Source organism: Protopterus annectens, chromosome 5.part0 (assembly GCF_019279795.1).
Source record: "Protopterus annectens isolate FY-2018-M chromosome 5.part0, PAN1.0, whole genome shotgun sequence".
In the NCBI taxonomy this organism is placed as follows: domain Eukaryota; kingdom Metazoa; phylum Chordata; order Ceratodontiformes; family Protopteridae; genus Protopterus; species Protopterus annectens.
This window is the reverse complement of record NC_056735.1, coordinates 1,965,829,735-1,965,855,862: the sequence shown is the minus strand read 5'-3', so window position 1 is coordinate 1,965,855,862 and position 26,128 is coordinate 1,965,829,735. Positions and strand designations below refer to the sequence as shown.

Sequence of the window (26,128 nt, the reverse complement as noted above, 5' to 3'; positions counted from 1 at the left end):
GGATTGCTGTGGCGAAAACGCTTTGCTGTCTCTACAAATAAAACGCGTTAAGGGCCCTTTCTTCTTTGTGTGGTTTCTGCGGACAAGGACCTTGTTTTGTTTTTAACTGGTTTCTTTTAGTCTTCATTGGTTCGAGGTATGTTATATACTCAAGGTAGTACTCTCATTCAGTTAATTATATCAGAATTAGAGTAGCCCTTAGCTAAGCTACATTTCTTTTACTGTTATTAAAGTTCAAACATTAAAAAATACTGTAGTGTATATATAGTATTGACACATTTTAAATGCAATAAATACACAAAAAGTAAGACAAAAAATGTTTTAAATTTCACACTAGGGAGATTGACTTTTTGGATATCCATCTGATTAGAGATGTTACCAGTGGAACACTGGTAAGTACTATTCACTGGAAAGAAACTTTAACATATTGCTGCATTTCAACAATTGCCATCCACTACATCAAAGAAAAGGGATAGTTAAAGGCCAAATGGTAAGGCTTCTCACCTCATAAGTGACACTTTTTCCAAAGAGATTTTTTTCACTAATTGGTATATTTAAAGGGGTACCATACAGAACGCCGACACCCATATGGCCAACGTTCAGAATATCGACAGTGGGGAAACGCTATCTCCCAATAGTGTGGAATGGAAAAATTTCCATTCTTGCTCTGTAGTGTAATCTCGGAGTTGGTATATTAAAGGTATAGGGGGTGTGGGGAGCAGAGCCCCCCACGAGGGGGTGTGGTGGGTGCAGGGTGGCATAGCCTCCCCTGCTAGCACAAAAAAAGGAAATTTTATTTTCCTTTTTTGTGAAGTTCTGGTGCTGTCGATATTGTGAGTGTCGACCATATGGCATCAGCGTTTTGGGCTGTCAGTGTTCTGTAGGTGATCCATTTAAAGACAGGGGGTATCCTTTGGGGTTGCTCCTGAAAATTAAGAAAGCGGTTCTGATTAAAAGGGGCAGTACCTTTAAGCTGATTTTAAAAGCAGGCTTAATGGTCAGTACAGTGGCTAAGGACAACTGTGATTCGCATGTTTTGATATTGCAATATACTGAAGAGACACCAACATTAGTGGCTAGTATAAAAAGCTTATGGGAAGTACATTTGTACAAAGAAATGAAAGAAAAATTAGGGTTCCAACTGAAGATAGTCTATAGTAGGGGTAGGAACCATAAAAATATGTTGGAGAGTGGAGTTGCTACAAAAGTTGCATACAGATCATTAATGTACAAATGTGGTGCATGTAAGGTTTGCAAAAACATTAATGATGGCACCAGTGTGTCAGTGGGGGGGGGGGGGTATGAATGTGTACTATAGGATGTCCTGGAAGATGTAATTGCAATACCACCATGGTTGTCTACTTAGCCACGTACCTATCCTGTCCAGGATTTTCAGTACCACCATGGTTGTCTTCTTAGCCACGTACCTATCCTGTCCAGGATTTTATGTAGGAAAAGACCATCAGGAGACTTCGGGACTGTATTATAGAGCATTTGAGGGATATTAAAAACAGAAACACTCATAATGCCCTATATATTCATACCTTGGAATGTCCAAATTTCAAAAGATTTATATTTTTTTGTTATTGATATGGTTTGTAGTGATGTTGGGGGGGGGGGGGGTGATAAACTTGAGTTGGAAATTAGGAAGGCTAAGACCTGCTGCAAACCTGAGTTGAATGATTTATTTTCAGTAGCCCCCTTTTTGAAACGGAGGGCTACAGAAATATGAGTTTACATTCAAGAAATTCTTTTCTTTTTTACAATTTTACTGCTGTCTGTTATTACTAACATTTATTTGTCTTACTTTTTGTGTGTTTATTGCATTTAAAATGTGTTTCAACTAATACTATGTATACTATAGTGTTTTTTAATGTTTGTTTATTTATTTATTTATTTCCATTTTGATAACCGGGGAGGTCCACTGGGCCCAAGGGGTCTGTTTTCAGTGGAGGTCCGGGGAGAAAAGCTCTGTTACATACAATTAAAACTAGCATAGAATTTTACACTATACAATTATGTATGGAGTTATACATTTTGGAAAACAAATGTAAAATGATATATTGAGATCTAACAATTGAAAAGGAGCAAAGGAGAGGATTAACAAGAATAACTTGAGCACGATTCAAAACATATGTGCAAAGTTAGATGACTAGAGCACCATTCATAACATACATACATAGACGGAGAGCGATTTGCTTGTAGTTCATAGCATACATTTAGAAAGGTAATTACAGTGCAGGGATGAGACAAAAGTGGCAGGATAGTCAGGAAAAAGTATTTTAGTATGAAAGCTTGAAAGTTTGAAACTTTAATAAGAGTAAAATAAATGTAGCTTAGCTTAGGGCTACTCTTTACTTCTGATGTAATTAATTGAATGATTGACTATATTACCTTGAGAATATAACCACAATTTAGGTTAATTGGTTTGACTGCAGAAGCCATTTGAATTTTATGGTGAAAGTGCTTAGTCTGTTGGCGCTGCATTAAACTGTTTGCTTCAATTTTACTGCCTTGGAGGCTCGATTTAATTTTTTGTGTTTTTCATATTCTGGAAGTTTTTGTGCATTTCCATAAATTCTAGCTACATTATTGTCAGGAACAACTAGTACCAAAATAGCTAGCTACTAAGTGTTAAAGTAAAGCTGAGCAGTTGTATTGGGTGGCCGTGGTGGTAAGTGTTGTTGCCTCACAGGAAGAAGTTCTCTGGTTTGATTCTCTGCTGAGGTGCCTTCTTTGTGGAGTCTGCATGTCCTAACTGTGATCGTGTGGGTTTCCTCCCACATTCTAAAGGCATGCCGTAGTGGATTGGACATGGCCGTAGGTGAGTGTGTACGCGCGAGTGAGTTGTACGAATGACCTACCATGGCAGGCCTTGCCAGCTGGTGGTGTAAACCTTGGCTCAATATGATTGTCACTGCTGAAGTGACACCCCAACCTCATGTGCAGAAATGGAAAAAGGGGTTGTGGGATAGCTGTTTCTAAATTGTACTAGTAGCCTTTGCAAACAGTGTTGTATCAGTAAGATTTACAATATGGGATTTTTGACACAGTGGAACCCAAGATTACTATCTGTTATCTGACAGGTACTGGTTAGCCATCTTTTTTTTTTTGCTTAATGCCAGCCAGCTGTTAATTGTACTGTTTTAAAATTTTACAGACATTTAGTTCTTGTACCATTGTTTATTTTTTGGCACAGATATAAAGGAGTATATTTTGCATAATGGTAACCGCTCATCCTTTGACTTTTAATAGTGTTTATCAGCATTGATGAGTAGCTTGCAAATGTAGTGGGGAGAAAACAGCCTTGCAAAATAGTGTCTCATTTTATAAAGGACTCTACTTCAGGTAGAGGCTGTGTTGTACTGTTGAAAATGATCACAACCAGACAACCGAGATGCTGGAGAAGGTGAAGGATGGTGGGAGTGAGAAGCCAAAGCCATCTTAACTGTCATTGGGCAGAAAGGGAAGGCAGTCTAGCCTGCTGCAGTAACAGCACCAGTTGCAGAGAGAGGTGAACAGCATGCAGTGTGATTTGTTGGGAAGATGCATAGTGAGAAGCTGCATATTTGGAAGCACACAAGGTGCACAAGGGGAAGGTATTGTAATCCCTTTCCAAAGAAAGGACATGCACTAGATACTGGTATGGGCTTAGGATATAAAAATTCACTTACCCGCCGTGCCTCATCTCTCAGCCACCTGTTATTTGAGCCAAGAGTCTATCTTCTACTTGAGTGTCATTGTCCCCCAGAAGGGAGATGTGGGGTGCAACAGCTAAGGAATCATGGGGACTGAATGGACAAGAGTGAATGGAAGAAACTTAATGGCTAACAGGTACAGAAAACAAAATAAATCAAAGGAGAAAAAGGTCTGGATGACACCACTTGGTATTAGAACAATACTTGCTTTTCTGTTGATGTCATTGGATGTTTCCAACATGGTGTGTTCACACATGGCTTTGAATTTTTTTCCCTTTCCATTTTATTTAATCGTGTAAATAGCTTTTTAACTTCTGTGAAAGCCTGCATTAAACCAGTTATGTGGTCTACAACCATCATGTCATTTTGATCAGACTGCTGTGATTAAAGATCATATGCAAAGCCATGAGAATAGCAACATTTTAATTTGATGGCCTGACACATTTGTGTTACATCGAAGGAGCAAAGGCAGTTCTTCAGCTTGTGATTTTTTTTTCCTTTTTTGATTAGTCAGACATCAGAAGTTGTTACAACTTAGTGAGATCATGTTGCATTCAGGTATTGTATTTGCAGACTCTCTGCACCTTAAAAAGTAATAATCAAACCGTAGCAGTATGTATGCATACACGCACACTGTCTTGAGGTTGTCTGTGTGCTTGGCCTTCCTTAAGATGTTGGAGCAGGCACAGGTAGCATAGCTCTGTGGTTGATAACAGAGGCTTTTCCATTATTCTCCCCCTTCTCACCTTTGGGGGTTCCCTGCTGTATGCAAAGGTACACTAGTTTTGTGGAGTGGTGTAAGGTGTACTGGCCGACTACCTGCACGGTTGCACATGAACCCTTGAATCCTGCCAAACTGCATCATCAAGACATGTAGCATACTGTTGTACCATCAGGAAATAAGCAGGTCTGTGTTAATGATGCATGCATTTGTGGAAGATGTAAAAACTTTGTTTTTAATAAAACAGTATAAATATCTCAACATTTTGCCATATAATATTTTTTGTATCACCAAGACAAAACACTCATAGCAAAATAATGCATTTATACTGTAATACTGTCCTTTGCACATTACCTTTAAAGCTCACTTCTATTCCCTTGAGCATCAAATCTTCACAAAATACTCATACTTAAAGGAGGGCTCCAGCCTCCAATGTAGTCAGCCTTATCCTAGAGTTATTCATCACTTTATTTTAGTTTACATTGCAGAAATGATCCACAGAGTTCATCTTTTAGCCAAAACCTGGTTCTATATACACTAAAACATTTGAGTCAAGAGTTAACTGACAGGAATATGTAATTTCTAGAATCTACATCCACTAATTAGTATAGACATTATAGATGTAGCTTACACAGAAAGTTTTCAGAATGGTAGGTGAAAATGAGTCGTCCTGGTATTTTTCAGTAATTTCATTTAATTTTACTGTTTTTTTTTTTTTTTATAAGACAGTATGCCATTGCCAGCTAATATTGCTGGAGTCATGACTTTTTAAAAGGGTGGCAAAATGTCTTTAATGGTGTTGGATGCATTTTTCTAACATAATTCACTTAGATTTATATGAACTGTAAACTATTGAATGTTTTTCGTGGTACATTTAAACCTTGTTCAGGGCAAGATAAATTACAGGTAATTATCTCTCCTAATTGTAACTCCTGATACATTTAACAAGTAGAGAGATCAGCAAACTACTTCCAAGGAGCAGAAAAGTTTTATTGGGTGCGCACTTTTGTTCAAAAGAACCATCAGAACAATAATTGAATTACAACCACACCCATATATACACCTCATGATGTGTCATATGTTAAAACAAAGCCAATGCAGTGCTAGGACAATGCAGTATCATTGTATACAAATATAAAATGCTTGAATTTAACAAACACCATAAAATTTAAATTTTAATAATGAACTAATAGAGCATTCTTGGTTTGGTCACAGTGTATTGCGAAGGTATGTAGCAACTCTGTCTTTTGTGGTCATTTGTGACTAACCGGTCTCAGTTTGCAATCATGACTTGGTAGGCTTTCATTAATGTTAAGAGTACTTCTTCTGGCCCAGTGACCCCATATATCTCATACTGGCTGAAATATTTCCCTTTATAAAATAAAGTACGATTTCAGTTACAAAAGACATTGTGAAATTGGATCTGTTTTCTTGTGTATAATGGAAAATGAATCAACTAAGGCATAATCAGTACTTTTTAATGCTCAACTAGATAAGTATTAAAGGGAGGAAAACCTACTGGAGGAGGCCAAGGGAAGGGGAGGCTGCAGCTGTGCTGTGAGAACCTTTGGTCCAGCTGACTTTGTAATAGCATGCTCTTCTTTGAATCCAAGCACTAATTGAAATGGAAACTGGTCTTTCAGTCATTCAGGTAATGTAAAGGCAGTGCAATATTTGTCTGCTAAACTGGTTATATAGCTCAGTTTATCATCTTTTACTTACTTCAAGGCTGTATTGACATCTATAAACCTTTGGCCAAAGAAGGTGGCACAGCATGGTCAGAAAAAAGCCTTGTTGGTGACATAAGCAATGAATGACAGTCCAGTTGGTCAGGTTGACCATGCCAAGCTGCTTTACTCATTCTTGATTGCAAGGTTATCAGAAATGAGTTGACATGATTAATCGTGGTCTATGGGGCATACATTTTATTTCAATTTGATAACTGGGTAAGTGGACTGGTCAACAAACCTTTTTCAGCTACTGTCCAGGCACCATTGTCCAAAACAGACAAAAAATATACATAGTCTAAAGAATACACAGAATTTTATATAGTACACTAACAAAGTAGAAGACAATGTTTGTTGTTTAAAAATAAATATGTGATATTATTTGCAGTTTGTCCAAATAAAGTAAGCATTCAGCCAGTGGTCATCTAAGTATGTATTTACAAGAAAGAAATGACTACAGAGTGAGCTGCAAGGACTAGGTCTTGGTGACAATGAACACGGATGAACTTTGCAAGTACTAAGTTATGTAGATTTTTGGAAGAGCTGACACCCACTGGAGCAGAAGTTGGTTAAAATAAAGTTGACCCCTTTACCCACGCTGATTTGTTTTACATTTTATACACAAATGAAATAAGCTAATATTAAAATTTAATAAAATAAAAAAGCCAAAAAAAATCAAAACAGCCACTCCTAAACAGGTTAAGGTAAGCGTTTTTATGCATTTTAATACATGAACTTTATCAGAACAGGGTATCGAACAAGACACACCCAATAAGAAAATTACATTATCAATCCGGAGCAGTACATTAAAAAAAAAAAAAAACATAATGTAAAACACCAAGTAAATAGTTATAAATGTATCTGTTTTTAAGTAGGCACTTTATATTAATAAGCCCAATGAGTCTGGGAACTTGATGCACCCTTAAAGCAATCTGCCACTTCAGCTCCTTAATTTCTAAAACAGTGTTGAAGTTATCAATAAAAAGAATGGGAGCTACAAAATCTAATACAAAAAAAGAAAACTTTCTAAAATTCATTCACTAGCGTGTTTGGCTAAGTCATTAGTATAATCACATTTCCTTATCGCTGCATGATGCTCATAAATTCTTTTGTATAGGGTCCTTACTGTTTTGCCTACATAACTTTCACAGTTGGATCAGGAAGCTTAGATACACCACCCCAGTGCTTTTACAACTAAATCTGTTACTACTAAAATTGTCTAGAGTTAATAAACCTTGTACTGTTTACAATCATAACAGAGGTACATGGCAAATGGCCCTTGTATCCATCTTACATTAAGACAATCCTCAAATTCAAGCAGTGACTTAATGCAAGATGCCTTTTTTGTAAATTAATAGTTGGGTGATCACCCACAACCCGAACAAGCTCACCATTATGTAGAATAACCTTCCAATTTTTTTGCATTATTTTCTTGATGTATGAATCCACACACATACGGACAGGAAATGCAAAACTTCAGCCATCTTTATTGGAATTAGTAGTTTCATCCTTGGGAACAAACCCATTAAGTAAAATTGGGGGAAATTTGGTGCTTCTCCCACAAATAACTATCTTTAATCTTCATTAAATTAGTATGTGGGTACCCTTATCTCTAAATATGTCCAATAAGCACTGTTTCTTTAATAAACTGTTCATCAGAAGTTATCAAGCTACTCAACTGAATAATCTGTCCCCTAACAGTGTTATTTTTCATAAAGTAAGGATGCATACATTTGTAATACAAGTCATTGTTGGAGAATGTGTCCTTTCTATGAATAGTATTGGGTTAAAAAAACTGAGCCTGGGTGTCCATAGAAATGCATAAATCCAAAAGGTTAACTGTAGTACCAAAATTACGGAGGTTCAACTTTAAACCCTCTTCATTAAGATTAATCTCCTTAAGAAAATTGTCCAAATCATCTTTAGTACCTGTCCAAGTAAAAATAAATCCTTAATATATCTCCTATACAAGAAGATATTTAAAAAATCCAAGGTTTGACAAAACAGTTGATTCCTACGAGCAGGAAGAAGCCACTTAACCGAATATGTCCCCAACAATGTTTAACAGTAGTGAGTGTGGTTTCATTCCTGAATACCTATAATTTCTCAGCAAATCAAAAAAAAAAAAAAATCCAAGAATCCTTAAAATCTGTTTTACAAAAAAGGGGGTTCAATACACTGCCTGAATATAAAGTTAAATTGGCTGTCTTGCTTTGTGTGGCTGACACAGTTGGTCTAAAGGGAGGAGGAGATGCATCTTTATGTATCTTAGGAATTCCAAAAAGAATTTCCAATTGAGGCTCCTCCACTAAAAGAAATTCAAATGTAGTAAGATCAATGTATCCTTGGTTAAGTAATTCAAGTAATGAATTATCAATATTATGAAAACTCTTCTAACAAAATCTGTGCTAACCAAGGAATAGTTATGCTCATCACCTAACTAATGGCTAATGGCTGATTATATTATTAGCCATCATGACCAGACCATTGTCAGCCTTCATAAAGCAGTATTCTTTACGATTTCTAAGAGAACGTAGTACTTCAAACTCACTCCTAGTTAAATCGATACTCATTCCGGAGTTCTGTGCTAACAAGAGATTGAATGTCATGTTCACAAAATATGGAAAAAAGCATCGAGTGTAGGCAACAAATTTGGATTAACCTGAGTAGGCTTTCTAATAAGATCAGCATCACTAGAAGTAGTTTTAATAACATACAAGATAAATTTTAAGTTTAACTTCCTAGCATAAAGTTTCAGATCTATTACTTTATTAATACTAGCTCTCTTGGATGGTCTGGAGAAAAGCCTTTTTCCAAAATACATCTTTGTTCAGAACTTAAAGCCAAATCACTCAAATTATATAATTTGCAAAGCAAAACTACCTCCTTCATCCCCTTCCCCCTTCTTGGGTCCATTGTGTCTGTCTCCCTAGCCCTTTTCCCCATATCATGTTCATGTTGGGGGATCGTAAATGGAAAGGGGAAGCTCCAGTAGATGGGTTAGCAGTATTTGTTACATTACAAATAGGAGACAAATTAAAATTAGCAACAACACTTTCAATTGAATTCATAGTATGTGTCATTGACATAATGGTGGAAACTCGTGCACATCAGTAATGTTAACAGTTGCATTAACTACAGCAGTGTCCGAAGTGCTTGAATTAGAGACTGTCACAATTTCCTTAAGTAAATATGCTTGATTATTAGAATAAGCTGCACAATCTCTAGCCATTTTTTTTTTTTTTTTTTTTTTTTTTTTTTTACATTTCCTAGTAGTAATTGTAGCAATATGTCTTAGCAGTTTGACACCAAGATTGTCATACAAGGACTTAAAGAAAAAAAGTTCTGATCATTCAAAATCACACTAAGTTCCAAATCTTGTGCCCTAATACTAAAATGTGTATGGTTGCATGAGAAGCGTTGTGTTGATCATGAACAACTTTTGTGGCCTTTTTGTAAGGGAGCGATAAGACTGCCCAGTGATAGGGATATCTACATCTGGGTCACTGAACTGATATGGCTGCTGTTGAATATTTGACTCTGTTGTCATGGAAGACAGTCAAGCTCAGCTTGGATTCAAAGTACTGAATATAAGCTGCAAACATAAGTTTGTCAAAAATATTATTGAATCTTTAACTTTTTTGGGTCCGTTAATTGACTGGCTAAGATGACTACTTTTTATATTAGCAAAATAGTTTCCCTTTTTATACTTAAGATTACATTGATTAGGGGTCTGTGTGTTCTTGGAGGCTTGTATGGCTTGGAAATTAATAGAATTTTTCAGCTATTAGGAGAGAAGTTGACACAGTTGTAGAACTTTAACAGGAGTGTAAACTACCAAGAAGAAATTTTGACAACCTACAGATCTGGTGCTGGCATAGTCTGTCAAAAATGAAGGTAGAAAGAGAAATAGTTCATTACTCTAGTTAGGGAGATATGCCTGGATTAGTTAAACCTCTCTAACACCTTTCAGGCCACCTTTTTTTGGAACATATTGAAGTACAATACTGAACTGTAGTACAGCAACCCATGAGGAAGATTTTTTGTTGGAGGCCTTCAGAGAGTCATAAAGAACTGCATGCTAGAAAGTCTAACTAGCAAAGATCCTTCAAACTCAGTTTTCAGTTTTTTTTCTCTGAAAAAAAACCACTGTTGTTGTCTTTCGGCTATTCCCAGCTAGGGATCGCCACAGTGGAACTCTGGTCCGCTAATGATTGGCAGTAGATTTTCACAAATATAGATGTGCCAGCTCGATGTTCAACCTTCAGCGAAGGCGCACCTATTTACGCATGCCTTTCAAATGCTCACCAAACCATGGGGAGGACATGCAAACTCCACACAGAAGGCACTCCCTGCACTCCAGCCGAGAATTGAACGGGAGAACCTCTTGCTGTGAGGCAACAACGCTACCCCTGCACCACCGCGGATGTTTGTACAAAGTGAAAATCAGTTTGTGACAAAAGCAAAATTGTGTAAAAGGATTGAAATACAAGCCATAAAATCATTCTAGCCATTCACATGTAGTACTGAAAAGGTACATTTTAAGCAGTTGACAGAAGCAGGGCAATACTGTGCTCTCCTGAAGCCTCTACGCTACTAACTCTCACACGTGTGTGGTGCCTGTTAAGCAAAGGAACACACTTGAGAGGTTTCAAAGTCAGAATGGCCAAGCATAGAACTCTGAGTTGTATGGTACCATAGTTTTTGAGGTAAGTGGGACGCAAGTTATGTAGTGACAAATACACCAATGCCAGGCCCTTGTTAATGCTAAGTTAAATGGCAGTGATTGCAAACTACACAGAACAGGAGTAATATATTGGTAAAGTGATGTACCAGTTACCTGGCAGTAGAGCTCTACACAAACTGTAGGCAATCTGGTTCATTATTAGGATGTCCCAGGGAAAATAATGTACAGTAATTCTTATTTCTTCAACTTCTTATTGTAACATTTGTTAATGTCTGTTATGTACTTCACAGATAATGATTCTAGTTGTCTACTGATGTACTATGTTCATTTGTAAATATGTTGCAAGTAATTGCGATGTTAAATTGTTAATCGCTATGTAATCCAATGTAACTACTGTCTTTATTTTAACTGTGTAGCTTTTCTCCCCATGCCTCCACTGAAAATGGACCTATGTCCAGTCGGACACTCCTGGTCAATCAATGTAAATAAATAAATAATCCAGCTATGATGAGGCCAGTTTATGAAGTACTACTGGAAGGTCAGCTTGGAACAAAATGTACTTTATCTTAGGATTTATAAATGTGAAGAATTTGCAGCAGGTGACAGTACCATAATATCAACCTGTGATCTAAGATAATCCCAAAGTTGCACACCTTTTCAACAAATTCATGCTTACTCCCTTCACATTAAAAATTTAATTTGTGAGTAAATGAACACAAGAGTCTTTCAAAGTACCATGGAATGCCATAGCCTCAGTTTTGGAGATGTTCTGTTTCAACCAGTTACATGAAAGTTGTAAGCGTATGTCTTCAAGATGGTCAGCTGGGGAAAACGCATTCAGAGAGGTTAAGTTTGACTAATAGCTGCATAGCTATGGTGTGCTAGTCCCCTCTTCCCAATAAGATCTCCCCAGAGGTAGCTTATAAACGGTGAACAACAATGAACCCAAGACTGAGCCCTGTGAATTTAGTCAAAAGGATGTGATGAATATTTGTTCAGACCTGAACAAACCCATTGAAAACAGCCAGATATGTATAATGCAAACCAGTGTAGGACCATACAGGAGAAGCCATAGTAAGACTTTTATTTCAAACAATCAACAGTACTGAGTGCCATCAAGAGGTTTAGAATGACCACAACTGATCCTAATCTCTGGTCATCAGGAGATCATTTACAAACTCGAGGACAGTTTCGGTTTGAAGTTTGAAACCTGGATTCCAAGAAGTCCGTGAGTCTATTGGCTTAGAAGATGATTCTAAAGCTGCCTAACAACTTTCTCGATAACCTTACCTAAAAATGGAAGGTTAAGAGATTGGGCAAAAATTAAGTATATTATGATATAATGTTTCCTCAGTTTATGGGCAACCATGACTTTATTCAAGATCCTAAGTCTCAAGGACATGCCTGATATCTGACAAGTCAGTAACCTATGATATTAATATGAGATAGATCTAATCTTGCTAATCATGGATGCAAGTTAATCACATACCTAAGACCTTACTATTGAACTCTGCATAAGCAAGAGTATTGAACATTTTCCAAGATGTAACAGTAATGTAATCTAGCATGACAGCAGTTCCCATGGGGTATAGAGTTGACGGGAGATTTGATAACTGTAACCTTGTTGGCGAAGAAACTAGAAATAGATTCATGTTCTAAAGTAGGCCGTGCCCTTTGGATGGTCAGACAAGGCTGAACTACAAAACCTTCTACAATTAGAAGCGTATGCATAGATGATTAGATGCTATAGATATCTCTCTAGATAAATAAGCCACCTCCTTTTTTAGAGTGACCTCCACTTGGTATATGGCATAATGTGCCTCCAACTCATTGTCATGCCACAGGATCCCCTCCATCATCACTGATGCTCTAACCTGTTTCCTTTCCTACGAAGAAGGCAAAGATCATGGTGAAACCATGGTCCACACCATATTGTGGAAATTAAGAGGGACCTGGGAGATCATAGTTAATAATTAAAAAAAATAAATAAATAAAAAGTTCTGGTGCATTTTGTTTAGTAGAGTGGATGGGCTTAATTTCCTGGACTCAGAGGTCTAAATGTGAGAGTTCAAGACCAGTGTAGACCAGGGAAATGATCAGCCCCCTAGACAAGCTGCATCACCAGATTTTCTTCAGAAAAAGTCATTGACCCATCCTCAGCCTAAAGTATTTTTTTCTTACTCTGTAATGTACCTCACAGATGATTTACCTGCTTTTTTTATTTTCTAAAGGTGTTGGGATGATCTTGCATTAGACTAAGAAGGCATTTATTGGTCCTGTAGTATTTTAACCCTTTGTATCTGTGTATTGACTTATTCCTGTAAAGCCTTTTTGGTGGTACAGTTGTTTTTCATGTGACTAGGTCTTTGCACGATAGTTAAATGAACAGATGAATAAAACTCCTGATAGAAATTACTTTTAGATGGAAAGGTTTTGTCTGTCAGGCAGTGAAGACTTTGAAGCAAAGGCCTCTGGATGAGAGGAAAGCAGGCATTTTTAGCAGCATTGAGAGGAGAGGGATCTGATGAAGTCCTTGTTGGAGTAAGTGCCAGACTGTACAGAAAGGAGAGGAATGAGCCCAGTGTAAGTAGAGATCCTTGTTGATGCAAGCCTGAAAATGTGGGCAAGCAGATGTGCCTCTAAGCTAAAAGACAACTAGCTAGGTAAATGGAAGGAACATGTACTGCCTGCAGAGTTGACACTCCTTAATAGAAAATAAACCATAAATTTCCATTATTATTCTACATATTTTTTCTTAGCAATTTATACTCAGACTATGTAAACTGCAGAATTCCTTCCTTCCCTTAAACCTTATTCCTCTTCATGGACGTTATTCTACATGTATTTTTCCCACAAATTCCACTTATTTTTATGTAATTTGCTCCATTCCTTTTCTAAACATCCCACTTCCATTTTTTTTTTATTTGACAGCAATTAAAGCTTGAGTATCAGTTGATAGATTTTGATTTCCACTTTCTGGTGTTTCTTTATTGCAGCTAGTAGCTTTAAACTTGGTAAAGTCTTACTGTGTCTGAGCAGTTCATATCCTGTATGCCAGCTGAAGACGTTCATTTCCTGAGTTGATACCATTTGCCCCCCACACCCCCCTAACTTTATATTCTCACTCCAGGGTCACACTGCAGTGGGGCAGGGGCTTTATACCATTTTCAACCAAATGTAATTCGAACAAATGTGCTTTCAGCCAAATGAGGTTTCAGTGAAGTGGGCTGCCTAAAATAATTTTCGACCAAATGAAATTTGACCAAATACAGTAGATATATATATATATATATATATATATATATATATATATATATATATATATATATATATATAGAAGGGGGGCCCAAGATAATCAAATTTATATATATATATATATAGAAGGGGGGGCCCAAGATAATCAAATTACTGAAAAAATATATTTTGTTACAACGTATAATATATTAAGTGAACAACTGAATGATTTACTGAGATTTTATTGGTCAACACTGTTTAAGGGTAAAGAGTTATATGGCTTTGTAAAACATTTTCCCTGTATTTCTTGTAAGAGAAGGCATAATTTAGCAGATGTAATAGTACACAGCAGATTGTTCCCCCTATAAATAAATTGGTTAAACAACTTTCTCCTAAGTTAGGTATTTATAAATGCAATAACTGTTCTGTCTGTAAATATATTGTTAATAGATTTGCTAGAATAAATGGTGTAAGATTTGATCCAAAAGAAGAATTTTGTTGCAATACTGAGGGCATTCTGTATATATGAAAATATCCCTGCAACTTGTTTGTGGGAGAAAGTTTCAGGTCCTTCAAAATTAGATTGCAGGAGCATGTCAGGGAGATTAGAAATGTCAGAGTAGAAATTCCTTTGGGTATTCATTTTCAAAAATTTCAGTATAGTAACCCTTCCTTGTTGAAAGACTGCATATTGGAACAAATGCGTTGAGTGATGAGGCGACATGGTGATTTTAAAGATAAATTGCTGTATAAAGAAACCCTGTATGTACTCAATATGATGTACTGATACCTAGACGTTAAATAGTGAATGCAATTGGTTGTAATTGTTTTATTGAGTGCTTGATTAAGTGTTTGATGGGTGCATTTAAGATGCTTTTTTGTTAGTTTTTACTCCTTGAAGGCATTTTTGCTGAGGCACTAGAGATGAATAAACCAATTTCTTGGATCTGTAGTGGTCATTTTGTTTTGTTGTGGTGCTCTATTTTGTATTTCCGATGGTTTTTAACATTTCTAAATGTGACTCATTCACATGCACACCTCTATCCTCTGTTGTTGAAATGTTCAATATATCCAAACATTTTGGTATTAAAACCCAAAACCCACACCTGCCTTGACACAAACTGTCTTCCTTTTGCTGTCTCTAGCAGTCAGTAATGAGTGCTTTCAAGCAATTTTCCAGTCTCCGTAGGGATTAGTTTATTTTCATATGTGGGAGTAGCTTTAGGTTGTTTTGATTGCTATGTAATGCAACTCCAATCTTGTTGCATCTCAGACTAAGTGTAATAGTCTGAGTTACTGTAATTGCAGACCTATCTATTTCCTCCAGTTTGCATTTTTGTTTCTGATTCCAAAGATCACAGTTAAAATCCTCAGAATATTTGCAGGAATCCATGTTAAATTAATTTTTTTTCTAATACCCCTTGTAGCCTATTTCTGGTCAATGGGGGTTCTGAGACTTTCCCATCAAAAAGTTGGTGTGTGGCAGAGAACCAGTTCTGGATTGGATGCTAGTGGATTTTAGGACACCTACCCATCCCTGTGGGCAGTTTAGAGGATTGTACTTGCACTTACTGGCATGCCTTTGAGGGTATCCATTTGTATATGTAGTGAATAAAAATAGAATCTACATAATATTGAGCTGTAATGTGTGATTTAACTTGCAGGATATTGGAATGAGTCCATATTATTTTACCGAATTAACATATGACCGAAACGAGATGACAACACTGACATGGCACAACAACGAACGTTCACAAACCCAACATTCAAGAAACCGAAAAACCAGATGTGGATATTGCACAATTTATTTTTTTTTGAACCTCGTAGCTTTTGAATGATGATCGCGGTACAGTGAGGATCAGTAAATTCACCATTTTCCCCACTGTAGTGTGATCTTGGAATTGATTTATATACTTTGCAGGAGGTGTGGGGGACGCAGGAGGGCTTGCCCACCTGCCTAAACATAGAAAATGGTGGTTGTGGAGCTAAATAGAACACCACGTTCATCATTTCACTGGAATGATTATCATCCGGAAAGTGGTCCGTGTTTGCCATAGAAGTTGCTATAAATCAGTGTAGTTTAAAGGGACACATGTCTGTTTCTCCTGTAATAGCTTGAATGTATTTGTTTCAATCTTGTAAGTTTCGCTTTTCTGAACGTTCATTCTGCAGTTTCAATGTTGTCTTGTTCTTTTCAGTTTTCAGTCATACATTAATTTGGTAAACTGACATAGACCTCCTGTTGGAAAAAAAAAAAAAAAAATATATATATATATATATATATATATATATATATATATATATATATATATATATATATACACACACATACATATACAGGGCTTTAAGGCTTTGCTTAGTGTTACAGTGCATTATGTGCAGTCTTTTAGGATAATCTTACTTTTCAAAATTGAACTCGCATACCTTAAAGATCTGTCATGCATCTATCTTAGGAATGTGGGAAAAAGCAGGACACTTTAGGAACATCTGATTATGGGCTCAACACACTTGGTACTCCAGTTAACAAAAAGGCATTCTAGAGTGTGTACTTAACTGCTGAGATTGTGCTTTGAGCCTGGCATTTTTTTTTTTTTTTCTGTATGTGAAACTGTTTTGAAGCACTTCAGTGATAAACACTGAACGGTTATATCACCAAATGGTGCTAGCATTATTAATGTACTGCTGTCTGTGCAGGAAGGACTGCAAACCAAGAATTCTGAATAGTTCATCAGGTGAAGTGTACAGATATAATGTATAATGTTTGAGCTTTGGGCTTAAAACTGCTATCAGTTTAGGGTTTTTGTTTTTATTGGAAACGCCATATAGTAACACAGCATATGATGGTGCATTATGGATTTTAGAGCATCAAACTTTAGTCATAGATCCTGAGACCTGATGACAGAAGTATTGTTAGTTTCTTGTATCAGTTTCCTACAAATTGGGCCATTTTCACTGATTTAAGCCTGTAAGAAATGTTCAGCTTTGCATTATTGTCTGTTGTATATTATATTCCCCTTAATGCCCTGCTGTAAACTTGATGTATTCTGCTTTTCTTTCAGTTGTGCCAAGTGCATGTCTTATTTTTGTTTTTATATTCAGATCATTGTTTTTTTATAATTCTGTCATGTAAAATCACTGCTGATAATGTTTAGAGAATGACTGTTCATTGTAGTAAATCTCGGTGTATGTTTTTGCAGTTCATTAACAATCACTTGAGATTTACTGGTGGTGGTTGCCTAAATGAGTTCTTATTTTTGATTTTCTTTAATTCTCTAGACTGATCCAAAAGACTTTTGTTGAGGAGGGGTAAGTTCACAGCATAAACAGCTTCCTGCATCCTGTGTAGTTGTCATGCCACCTCGCAGTGATTTGGGGCTTGTCAGATGGAAACCTGTAATAACACAAATATAGTGTATATAAATACTTATATTCAAGAGCAGCTGCATTATTGTTATACAAGTACTTAGACATTCTTTAACAACTTAGAAGTACAAAGTAACTGGTATTTATATAGAATGGGTAAATGTCTGCTGCTTTTAATTTGTATGCTAGTATTGTATGATTTTATATATTCATACACCATTCTCTAAAAGCTGTTTTAAATGGACATAACATGTATTGGCAGAATTCATTAAAACAACGTTAATACTTTTGACTGCATTCCTGGCTTCCATTCGTTCCCCCTTTATTAGCTACTCTATCCAGTATCAGTATTTTATGGTAGTGCTAGGAAGTATGCATTTGGTATTTTAGATGCGTACCCTGTGCAAATGTGGATTATTAAGAATATTATTGGAAGAGAAGTATTTTTTGATATTGCACATTTCCTGAAGCCAGTACTTTTCCATGTTGTCTGACAAGTTCATTAAAACTGCAGACCTTGTTCCTTCTTCAAAACTGCTATGTAATCTATAATGAAGCACTTCGAGCCAGAGCTGCAACTGTTGCATTTTCCTTTTTTTTGTCGCCTTTTCCTTTTTTTGTGTTGCCTTTCTGCTTTGTAGTTTTGTTGCAGACTGCAAAAGTAACCATGCTTATCTGCCTGCTCCAAATCCATCATGCATCTGTGCTAACAAAAGCTGAGTAACTGACACACTGACACTTGATAAAAGCTGAATTGGAAGGAAGACCGTGGCTAACATTTGAACATTCATTGTGAATGCATATTACCTTTGTTTTATATCTATCAACTATCAGAATTTCACAGAACGTCCAGAGTGTTGCCTCATTTTAATCTGTTGTGGTTATCAAGCTAATAACTGAGATTTGAAATCAGTAAATAGTGACAGACATTTGAGTTTCAGACTTCATATCCTTCTAAAAGTACATGCTAATGCCAAATGTGTTGTTCTAGCAGTTCTCTTAGTTAATAAGTGCAATATTTAAGATCTGTCCCTTATTTTGAGCTTTTGTTTCACCCACTTTACTTTTGGCTTTGTCCAGAATTCATGTGCTGAGAGGTTGGAAAGGTATGCTTCATTTCCATAGCCAGTATGTATTTTAATTGTTTAGTGTAAAATGATCACAGAAGTAAACATTTCCCTGGGGATCCTGTTTTGAAAAAAATTGTCAGAATTACAATACAGCTTTATTAGTCTTAGTGCTGATTTTAAGACAGTTTTAAACATGACAAATGTTTCTCGTTACTGACGTACTAGGGCCTGCAATGCCTGTCATGACTGGAGGCATTTGCCTGTCGTATAGAGTCTAGTACAGCTCTGGTCATGCACTTTTACTATCCTGTTATTTATTAATAAATATGTCTGATAGTATTTTAATTTATTAGTATTTTATAAGTTCATAAGTAGGTACTAAGCTATCTGCCCCAAGGCATTTATAAGCCTAGCCGGAATGTGTTGGCTTTCGCCGCCCCCTTAGATTAGTTCACTGTGCCTCTGCCCAGCAGAGCCATTGAAGTGATCCCTGGGGTAAACTTTCTGTTTCCCATCCACTCGTTAAGGTTTCTCTTGAAGAGGGGTAGCGAGGAGCTCTGCTTAATGTAGATTGGAATCTTGTTCCAGAGCATGGGAAGTCTCTGGGACAGGAATCTATCCCTCCAGCACGTCCTATTTATTGTTGTGGTGAGGCTTAGATCCCTGGAGCGTGTGGCTTGAGAGGATATGGTTTTCTTTAGGTGGAGCATGTCCATCAATTCTGGATTGGACATGGCCTTGTATTTCAGGCAGAGATCACCAATGAGTAGGCGGTATGCAACCGAGTACAGCTGGAGTTTCTTCAGTCAAGCTGCATAGGGCATCTGCTTGAGGCCAGTGATCCTCTTGGTGAGGGACTTCTCTGATCTTTCCTGTTGTTGCAGGTGTCTTGTAAGGTACATCCCAAATGGGGCATTGTACTCTATGATGGGTCTGATAAGTGATGCATAGAGGAGCCCAGTGACCTCTTTCGATTTGGATGCAAACCCTTTTGTGATTAGGTGGGCCACATAGAAGGATTTTCTAACCACTTTGGCAATGTGATTATCAAAGGAGAGGTTACTATCTACTTGGGTCCCCAGATCCCTTATTACGTCTTCCATATTTGGGGAGCTGCCACCTCTGTGATAGTTTGTGAGTACTTTGTTTTTTCCAAAGGGGATGACTGTGCACTTTTTGGCATTAATCTTGAGGCCATGGTTTTGACGCCAGTTATCTGTCTCAATGAGACCTTTTTGGAGGATGTCTGTGTCAGTCGGATAGTCAATTATAGCCCCTAGTTTGTAGTCGTATGCAAACTTGGTCAGCCATAGTCCTCCTGTGCTTGCTTGTACCTCTGAGAAGTATCTGCTGAATAGGAGGGGTCCTAGGACTGAGCCCTGGGGAACGCCACTTGTAATCGGTTTAGAGTCAGACCTAGCTCCTGCAACTCTTACCATGTGGGTTCTGTCCGTGAGCCAGTTGGCAACCCATCTCGTGACATAGGGGTTTATGTTCAGGCTGGTGAGCTTGTCTATAATACCTGAGTGGGGAATGGTGTCGAAGGCCTTTGCGAGGTCTAGGTAGGCTGTGTGGACCACCTTTCCCTCGTCTATAGCCTTGGTAACTGTCTCAAAGAAGTCAACCAGGTTTAGGAGGCATGATCTGCCCTTAAAGCCGAACTGGGTAGGGTCCAGTGTTTGGAGGTTCCCAATGTCTCTGTTAATGAGATCCATGATGATGCGCTCCATAGCTTTGCAGACTAAGCTAGTCCGACTTATAGGGCGATAGTTCCCTGGGTCTGTTGTGGCTCCACCTTTGTTGAGCAGAATAACCATTGTGCGCCATTCTGTGGGCACATAGCCTGTGGAGAAGCTGAGTTTAAACAGTGTGTTTAGGTGAGGGGTTAGTTCATCTTTGAGCTCATGTAGGACGCAGCCTGGGACACCGTCCAGTCCCATTGATGCTGTGTTTTTGACTTTGGAGAGGGCTGTTTTAACCTGAATGTCTGTGATTTCAGGGGCACTACATTCTTCTGGTATAGTTATGGGCCATTTTGGGGGTGAGAGGGAGGTGAAGTTTGCACTGAACCTGTCTGCCAGGATGTTGGCTATATCGGTCGGTTCAGTGTATTTTTTGCCATTCTGCATAAACTCCGAGCAGATCTGAGAATTGCCAATTAAATTCTTGACATAGCTAAAGAATGCCTTGTGGTTATTTTTGGAGTCCATGGCAATTTTTCTCTCAAAGCTAACCTTGGATGATTTTATGAGGGAATGTAGTTTCTTGCTGATACTGATCAGGGATATCTTCCCTTCTTGGGATTTTATTCTGGCAGGGGTCCACCAGACTGGTTTCCTTTTCTTGGAGTAGTGAGTCTTGGTTTTGTTTGGGATAGCATGATCCATGCATTCTTGTAGGTGCCCGTAGAGTGCATTAGTAAAGGATTTTGGAGCTTGGGCAGCATTATCTTTTAGCATTGGGGCTTTGAAACTTCCCACCTTGGTCTTAAAAAATGTGAAGTTTGCTTTTGAAAAGTTTTTCACGGTGGTTTCTTTGACTGGGAGTGGTGCCGGAATGTGGATAATCCAGAGTGATTAGTTTATGGCCAGATCTAATCAACAAGGGGTTGATGTCTGGTGTGGAACACCGGTCACCCATGTTGGTGATTACCAGGTCCAATATGTTGTCACTCTGGTGGGGGTGTTGACCAATTGATCCAGGGAATTTGAGTTTATAAATTCTAGGAAATGTTGGGCAAGGGAGTTTGTACTTGAGTAGTTCTCCCAGTTAATGTTTGGGTAATTGAAATCACCCAATATCAGGGTGTTTGGTAGGACCTTTGTTTCCCAGTGTTTCCCAGTGTTTCCAGGAATGCTGAGTGGGGGTCCTGGGACATGGTGGGTGATCTGTAGCAAGCTATAAGTTGGATAGCAGTTTTGCCCTTTGTTAGTTGCACGTGGATGATCTCTGAAGCATCGTGCTGTGCCACTAACCTGGAGGTGTGGGTATCCTTGATGAATATGGATACTCCCCCACCTTTTGTATTTCATTCTGGGTTTTGTGGCTGAAATGTACGAGTTGTAGCCTGGTAGTGCTGGGGTGCTCTCTGGAGCCTTAAACCAGGTTTCTGTTACTGCACATATATCTATTTTCTCCATACTGAGGAGTGCATCGAGTGTGCATTTTGAGGTTTAGGCTTCTGACATTGAGTAGCATTACCCTCAGTTTTTTGTTACTTGTGCTATTTACGGTGTTGGTTTTGTCTTTTGAGCCTTGCCTAAAAAAGGCACTATGGGGGGGGGGGTGGCAAGAGCCTTTTCCAGTATTCGAAAGCCTAAAGGTGACAGGTGCAAGCCATCTCTAGCGAAGCAGCATGGCTTGTTGAGCATGTCATCCCAGGTTGACAGACACTGGATCCCCTTTGAATGACACCAGGAGCTTAGCCAGTTGTTGAAATTGATAACGTTTTTCTCTATACCATGGTATCATTCTTGGTGAGGGAAGGATGCTACTCAAGGTCAGGGTCTTACCAGCCTGGGCTACGTGATCAGAGAGCTCCTCCATGTCTCTCCATGTAGTCGAGGGAGGTACGGCTCAGGTCATTCACACCAACATGGACAATGACAGAGTCATATTTGTACTTCTTCTGGAATGACCCGAGTGCTTTTATTATGTGGTGTATCCTGGCCCCCGACAGGCATCTAACAGTAACCCTCTCCTTGTTCAGCCTAGTGAATGGGACATCAGTGTGCCTGACTATAGTCACCTATTAGTGTGTTGGGTATGTTATTTTGCGTTAAGGGTTGTGATTGCATGGCACACTGGTTTTGTGAAGTATGTGTTTCATGGTTTGTGTTTGGTGTTGGAGGTTGCTTGGATGTCTGCTTTGGAGGTCTCTCTTGCTTTTGCAGGTTTTTATTTAGAGCCTCCGAGTATATTTTCGGGTGTTTGTGTGTTTTTTGCTGGTGCTGGTTTCATAGTTCTGTGTGAGACTGGTGGTGCGATGCAAGTAATTCCCTTCTCTTGACTGTCTGGTCCAGTCTTGGGTTGAGAGAGCTTAGCCTCCAGTTTGGCTGTATAATTGCATCTCGCATGTATTAGTGTTTGGTGGAAGGAGGAGAGGGTTGTCTCTGTACATGAGGCAATTGTAACATTGACTCAAAATGCCCAGATTCACCAGTTGGACCAGAGAGTACACCTGAAACTGCCCTTTGTTTAGCAGTTTTTAGCCTGTGGATTGTTTTTGAAAGCAGAATTAGCTTCATTGAAGTTGCCATATAGTGTGTCTGACATTTTGCTGTTGATCCATTTTGATGAAACTAGTAATTTTATGCTGATAAAGTGTATGTGAGGGATTTGGACACCTTAGGTTGATAGCAACCTGACTTTTGACCACCATGTTGCTTCTGTTGTATGGAAAGCTTTCTACATGGCCCACATCATAAGAAAGGGTATCTCATCCAGGAACAAGGAGGTCATAACTTCCTTGTATTCTTCCCTTATAAGGCCAGTTATTGAGTACAACACCCACTTCAGAGTATACCTCTCAAAGCACATGCAGCAGCTGAAGAGACCACAGAGGTTCCTCACCAGGAGAATCCAGGGCCTCAAACATCTACCCTACACAAGTAGTCTAAAAGCCCTGTTCCTTTACTCTGTTTCATACAAACTGCTCATAGGTGACCTCTGTCTTGCATACAAAGCAATCTCAGACCCCGCCTTGATGGGACTGCTGCATATCCGCAAGTGAAGTTCTACTTGAGTAACCCGCACTCGCGACCTCATCCTGGTGTGTGACGTCAATAAGACTTGGTGCGACAGGTGTGTCTCAGAGACTCCCCCTTTTGTGGAATAGACTCCCTCTCCACATCAAGCAGAGTACCTCATTAACCCTTTTTAAGCACAACCTGGATAACTGGATGGGAAACAGAAAGTACACCCCTGGGATTCCACCTGCATCCCTGCTGGACAGGGTTTGGGTGCTGGCTTGTCTAAACATGGGCTAAACTCTTGGCTAGGCTTATAAGGGCCTCAGGGCCAATAGCCTAGTAACTGCCTGTGATCCTAAAGAAAAATAAACTTAACCTATATAGGACCCCACATTTTATGCTATTAGAATACCCAGGGTCCAAGCTTAAAACGGATGAAATTGTACTCTTTGGTGTCTTGTCTTCTGGTATCATCACTGGTGTGATACTTCTGTTTCTTGATCTATTTTGATTTATAGGTTTTCACAATAACTGATGGTTCTTGCAAATATACTTTTCATACTGAAGTTGTACAGAAATGAGTGTCAATTAGTGCAGAGGATTAATGCTATGAACCATTAATAAACTACTTCCTGTGGTCCACAATGGGATTCCTTCAGCCTTCATTTGCCTAGTGTGTGACCTTGAGCAACTCACTTAACCAGACAGTGCTTTGGGGCAATGTGGAAATTAGGGTAGGCTCTCATAGATTGCATGCCTAGTAACTACATGTGAACTTGGGGAGGATCACTCTTTTAATTGCTGCTTTCATTTATTTATCTGTCTATTTGGCATTTGTTTGCTGGGAAAGTCCCACTGGGTCATGGCGTACCCATTTTCAGTGGAGGCCCACGGAGAAAAGCACCAGTTACATATGGTTAACGGAATGAAAAACTAGACAGACATAATAGTCATAACATTCAAGCACAAAGACAAAAACAGCACAGTTTGTCAGAATAAAAACTTAGACATAATAGTGCTGAAGAATAAATTGTATGCAAAGTCTGAAAATAGGAAAATGCAGCATTATTTACATAATTGATTATCATAGTAATTTTTTAGAGGTCATGAAATATGGTAACAGATTATATTGGTGAAGAAGTAGGGTAGTACAAGTAGAGAAGAGTGGGGTGTAATAGAGGGGATAGTAGGAATAAATGTGGAAAGGTACGAGTGTAACCTGAGGGGAGTATGTGTAGAGGAAGGGAGGGTAGGGTATGTTAGTAGTGGGGATAGAGAGAGTAGAGGTAGAAAAAGGTATAAGAGTACCTCAGCGTGGGCTCTTACAGGAGTAAATCCAAGCTCTGCTGAAGCATTCTTTTATAGAGGTTTTGAAGGAGTGCAGGTTACTAGCAGTTTTGATAGTTAAAGGAAGGGAGTTCCATAGTTTTACCATAGAGCAAAGGCTTAGGCCTGAGGTTTTGTTAGGCTTATAATTTGTGAGAAGATGTTTTTCAGATCCCAGATGTTTATTTGGGATAGAAAAGTTGATTAATGGACTAAGAGCAGGACAAGCTTAGTGGGTTGTGGATGATTTTGTATACCTTAATAAGTTGTATGTATTGAAGGGGGAGTTACAGCCATCTTAAGGGATGTAGGGCTTTACAGTGTTGAGTTAGGGGGGTTGTGTTTATGGCAAATTTGTCATTTTTGTTATAGCTACTTTCTAGTTTTTCCTCTTGGGGAGGTTTGTATGTTAGAATTGGGGCCCCATATAACAGTGAGGGCAAGAGTTAGGTTTTGGCCATGGTAATTTTGGTAGCTGCTGTGAGAGTTTTTATTCTGGTATAGCATGCCTAGTTGTTGGTGTTTTATTTACACTGTTTTGTATGTGTAGGTCAGATTTGAGATGGTCACTTGCAACATCTAGTACTTTGGTATGCTGAACCAATTCAGTTTCAGTATTGATGTCTGAAAAGATCTTTGTTTTGTTGGAGCTATGGGGTTTGTGGGTGAAGAGAAGCTTTTTTTTTTGGTTCAGTAGGAGTTCAGCATTGGAGAGCCATGTTTCTATGGAAAAGAAAGCTTGCTGTGTTTTAGGTGAGTTGATGTGCCTGATACGCAGTTGATAGTGGAATCATCTGCATATTGGATTAGAATGCCTTAAAATGAGAATGTATGCAAGTTATTGATGAAGGCATTAAATACTAATGGGCCAAGGATGTATCCTTGAGGTACCCCTGTGGAAGGTGATGTGATATGGGGAGATAGAGCCCTGCCATTTCACTGCTTGCTGCCTGTCAGCTAGGTAGCTGGAAAACCACTGAAGTGAGCAGGATAGACCAACACTGGAAAGTTATTTAAGGAATTTGAGATGGGTTACCATGTCAAGTGCTTTTGACAAATCTAGAAGTACTGTAGATACTAGTTTGCCAGTGTCACTGGCTTTGTTGACAGAAGTCCAAGAAATATAATAAGGTTGTTTAGGTACTGTGTGCAGGTCTAAATCCATGTTGAGTGTGGGTTCGTAGGTTGTTGTTTTTAAGATGGTGAAGTTGTAGGTGCACACATTCTTGTATAATCTTAGCGGGGGGGGGGCAAGATTGCAATAGGATGAAAGTGTGTGATGTCACTGGAGCTTGTGTCCCTTATGTAAAGGGATAATGTGTGATCTTTTTCATAGGTTTGGGACGTGATTCAGCTATGGATCTATTAATTAAGATGCTAACAGGGGATGCTGTTGCCCCTGTGGCAAGCTTTAGGTTGTCTGCTGAGGCTGAGCAAGGTTACAGTTTTTGTAGTAGTATTTTACATGAGATAAAGGGATGAGCTGAAAAGTAAGCTTGGGAGGGTTTGGTTTTTGGTTATGAGTGATGGCGTGGTTTTGTGTGCGTGTGTGTAATATGTGGGATGTGTAGAGGTTAGTATTGGTAGTGTTAATAGTAGTGAGTTGGGGTG

At 38.5% G+C, this 26,128-nt stretch overlaps 1 protein-coding gene across 11 annotated transcripts in view; it reads left to right on the top strand.

Moving 5' to 3' along the window:
• The window catches only part of LMO7 (LIM domain 7), a 921,898-nt gene that overhangs the window by 516,596 nt on the left and 379,174 nt on the right, over positions 1 to 26,128 (top strand). For 10 of the 11 annotated variants that reach the window (XM_044071726.1, XM_044071729.1, XM_044071732.1 and 7 more), the window contains one exon: positions 17,344 to 17,373. The exons of the other annotated variant lie outside the window; for it this stretch is intronic. In XM_044071726.1, the coding sequence (XP_043927661.1) occupies positions 17,344 to 17,373 (30 nt within the window). The remainder of the gene's footprint in view (positions 1 to 17,343; positions 17,374 to 26,128) is intronic. 11 annotated transcript variants of the gene reach the window in all.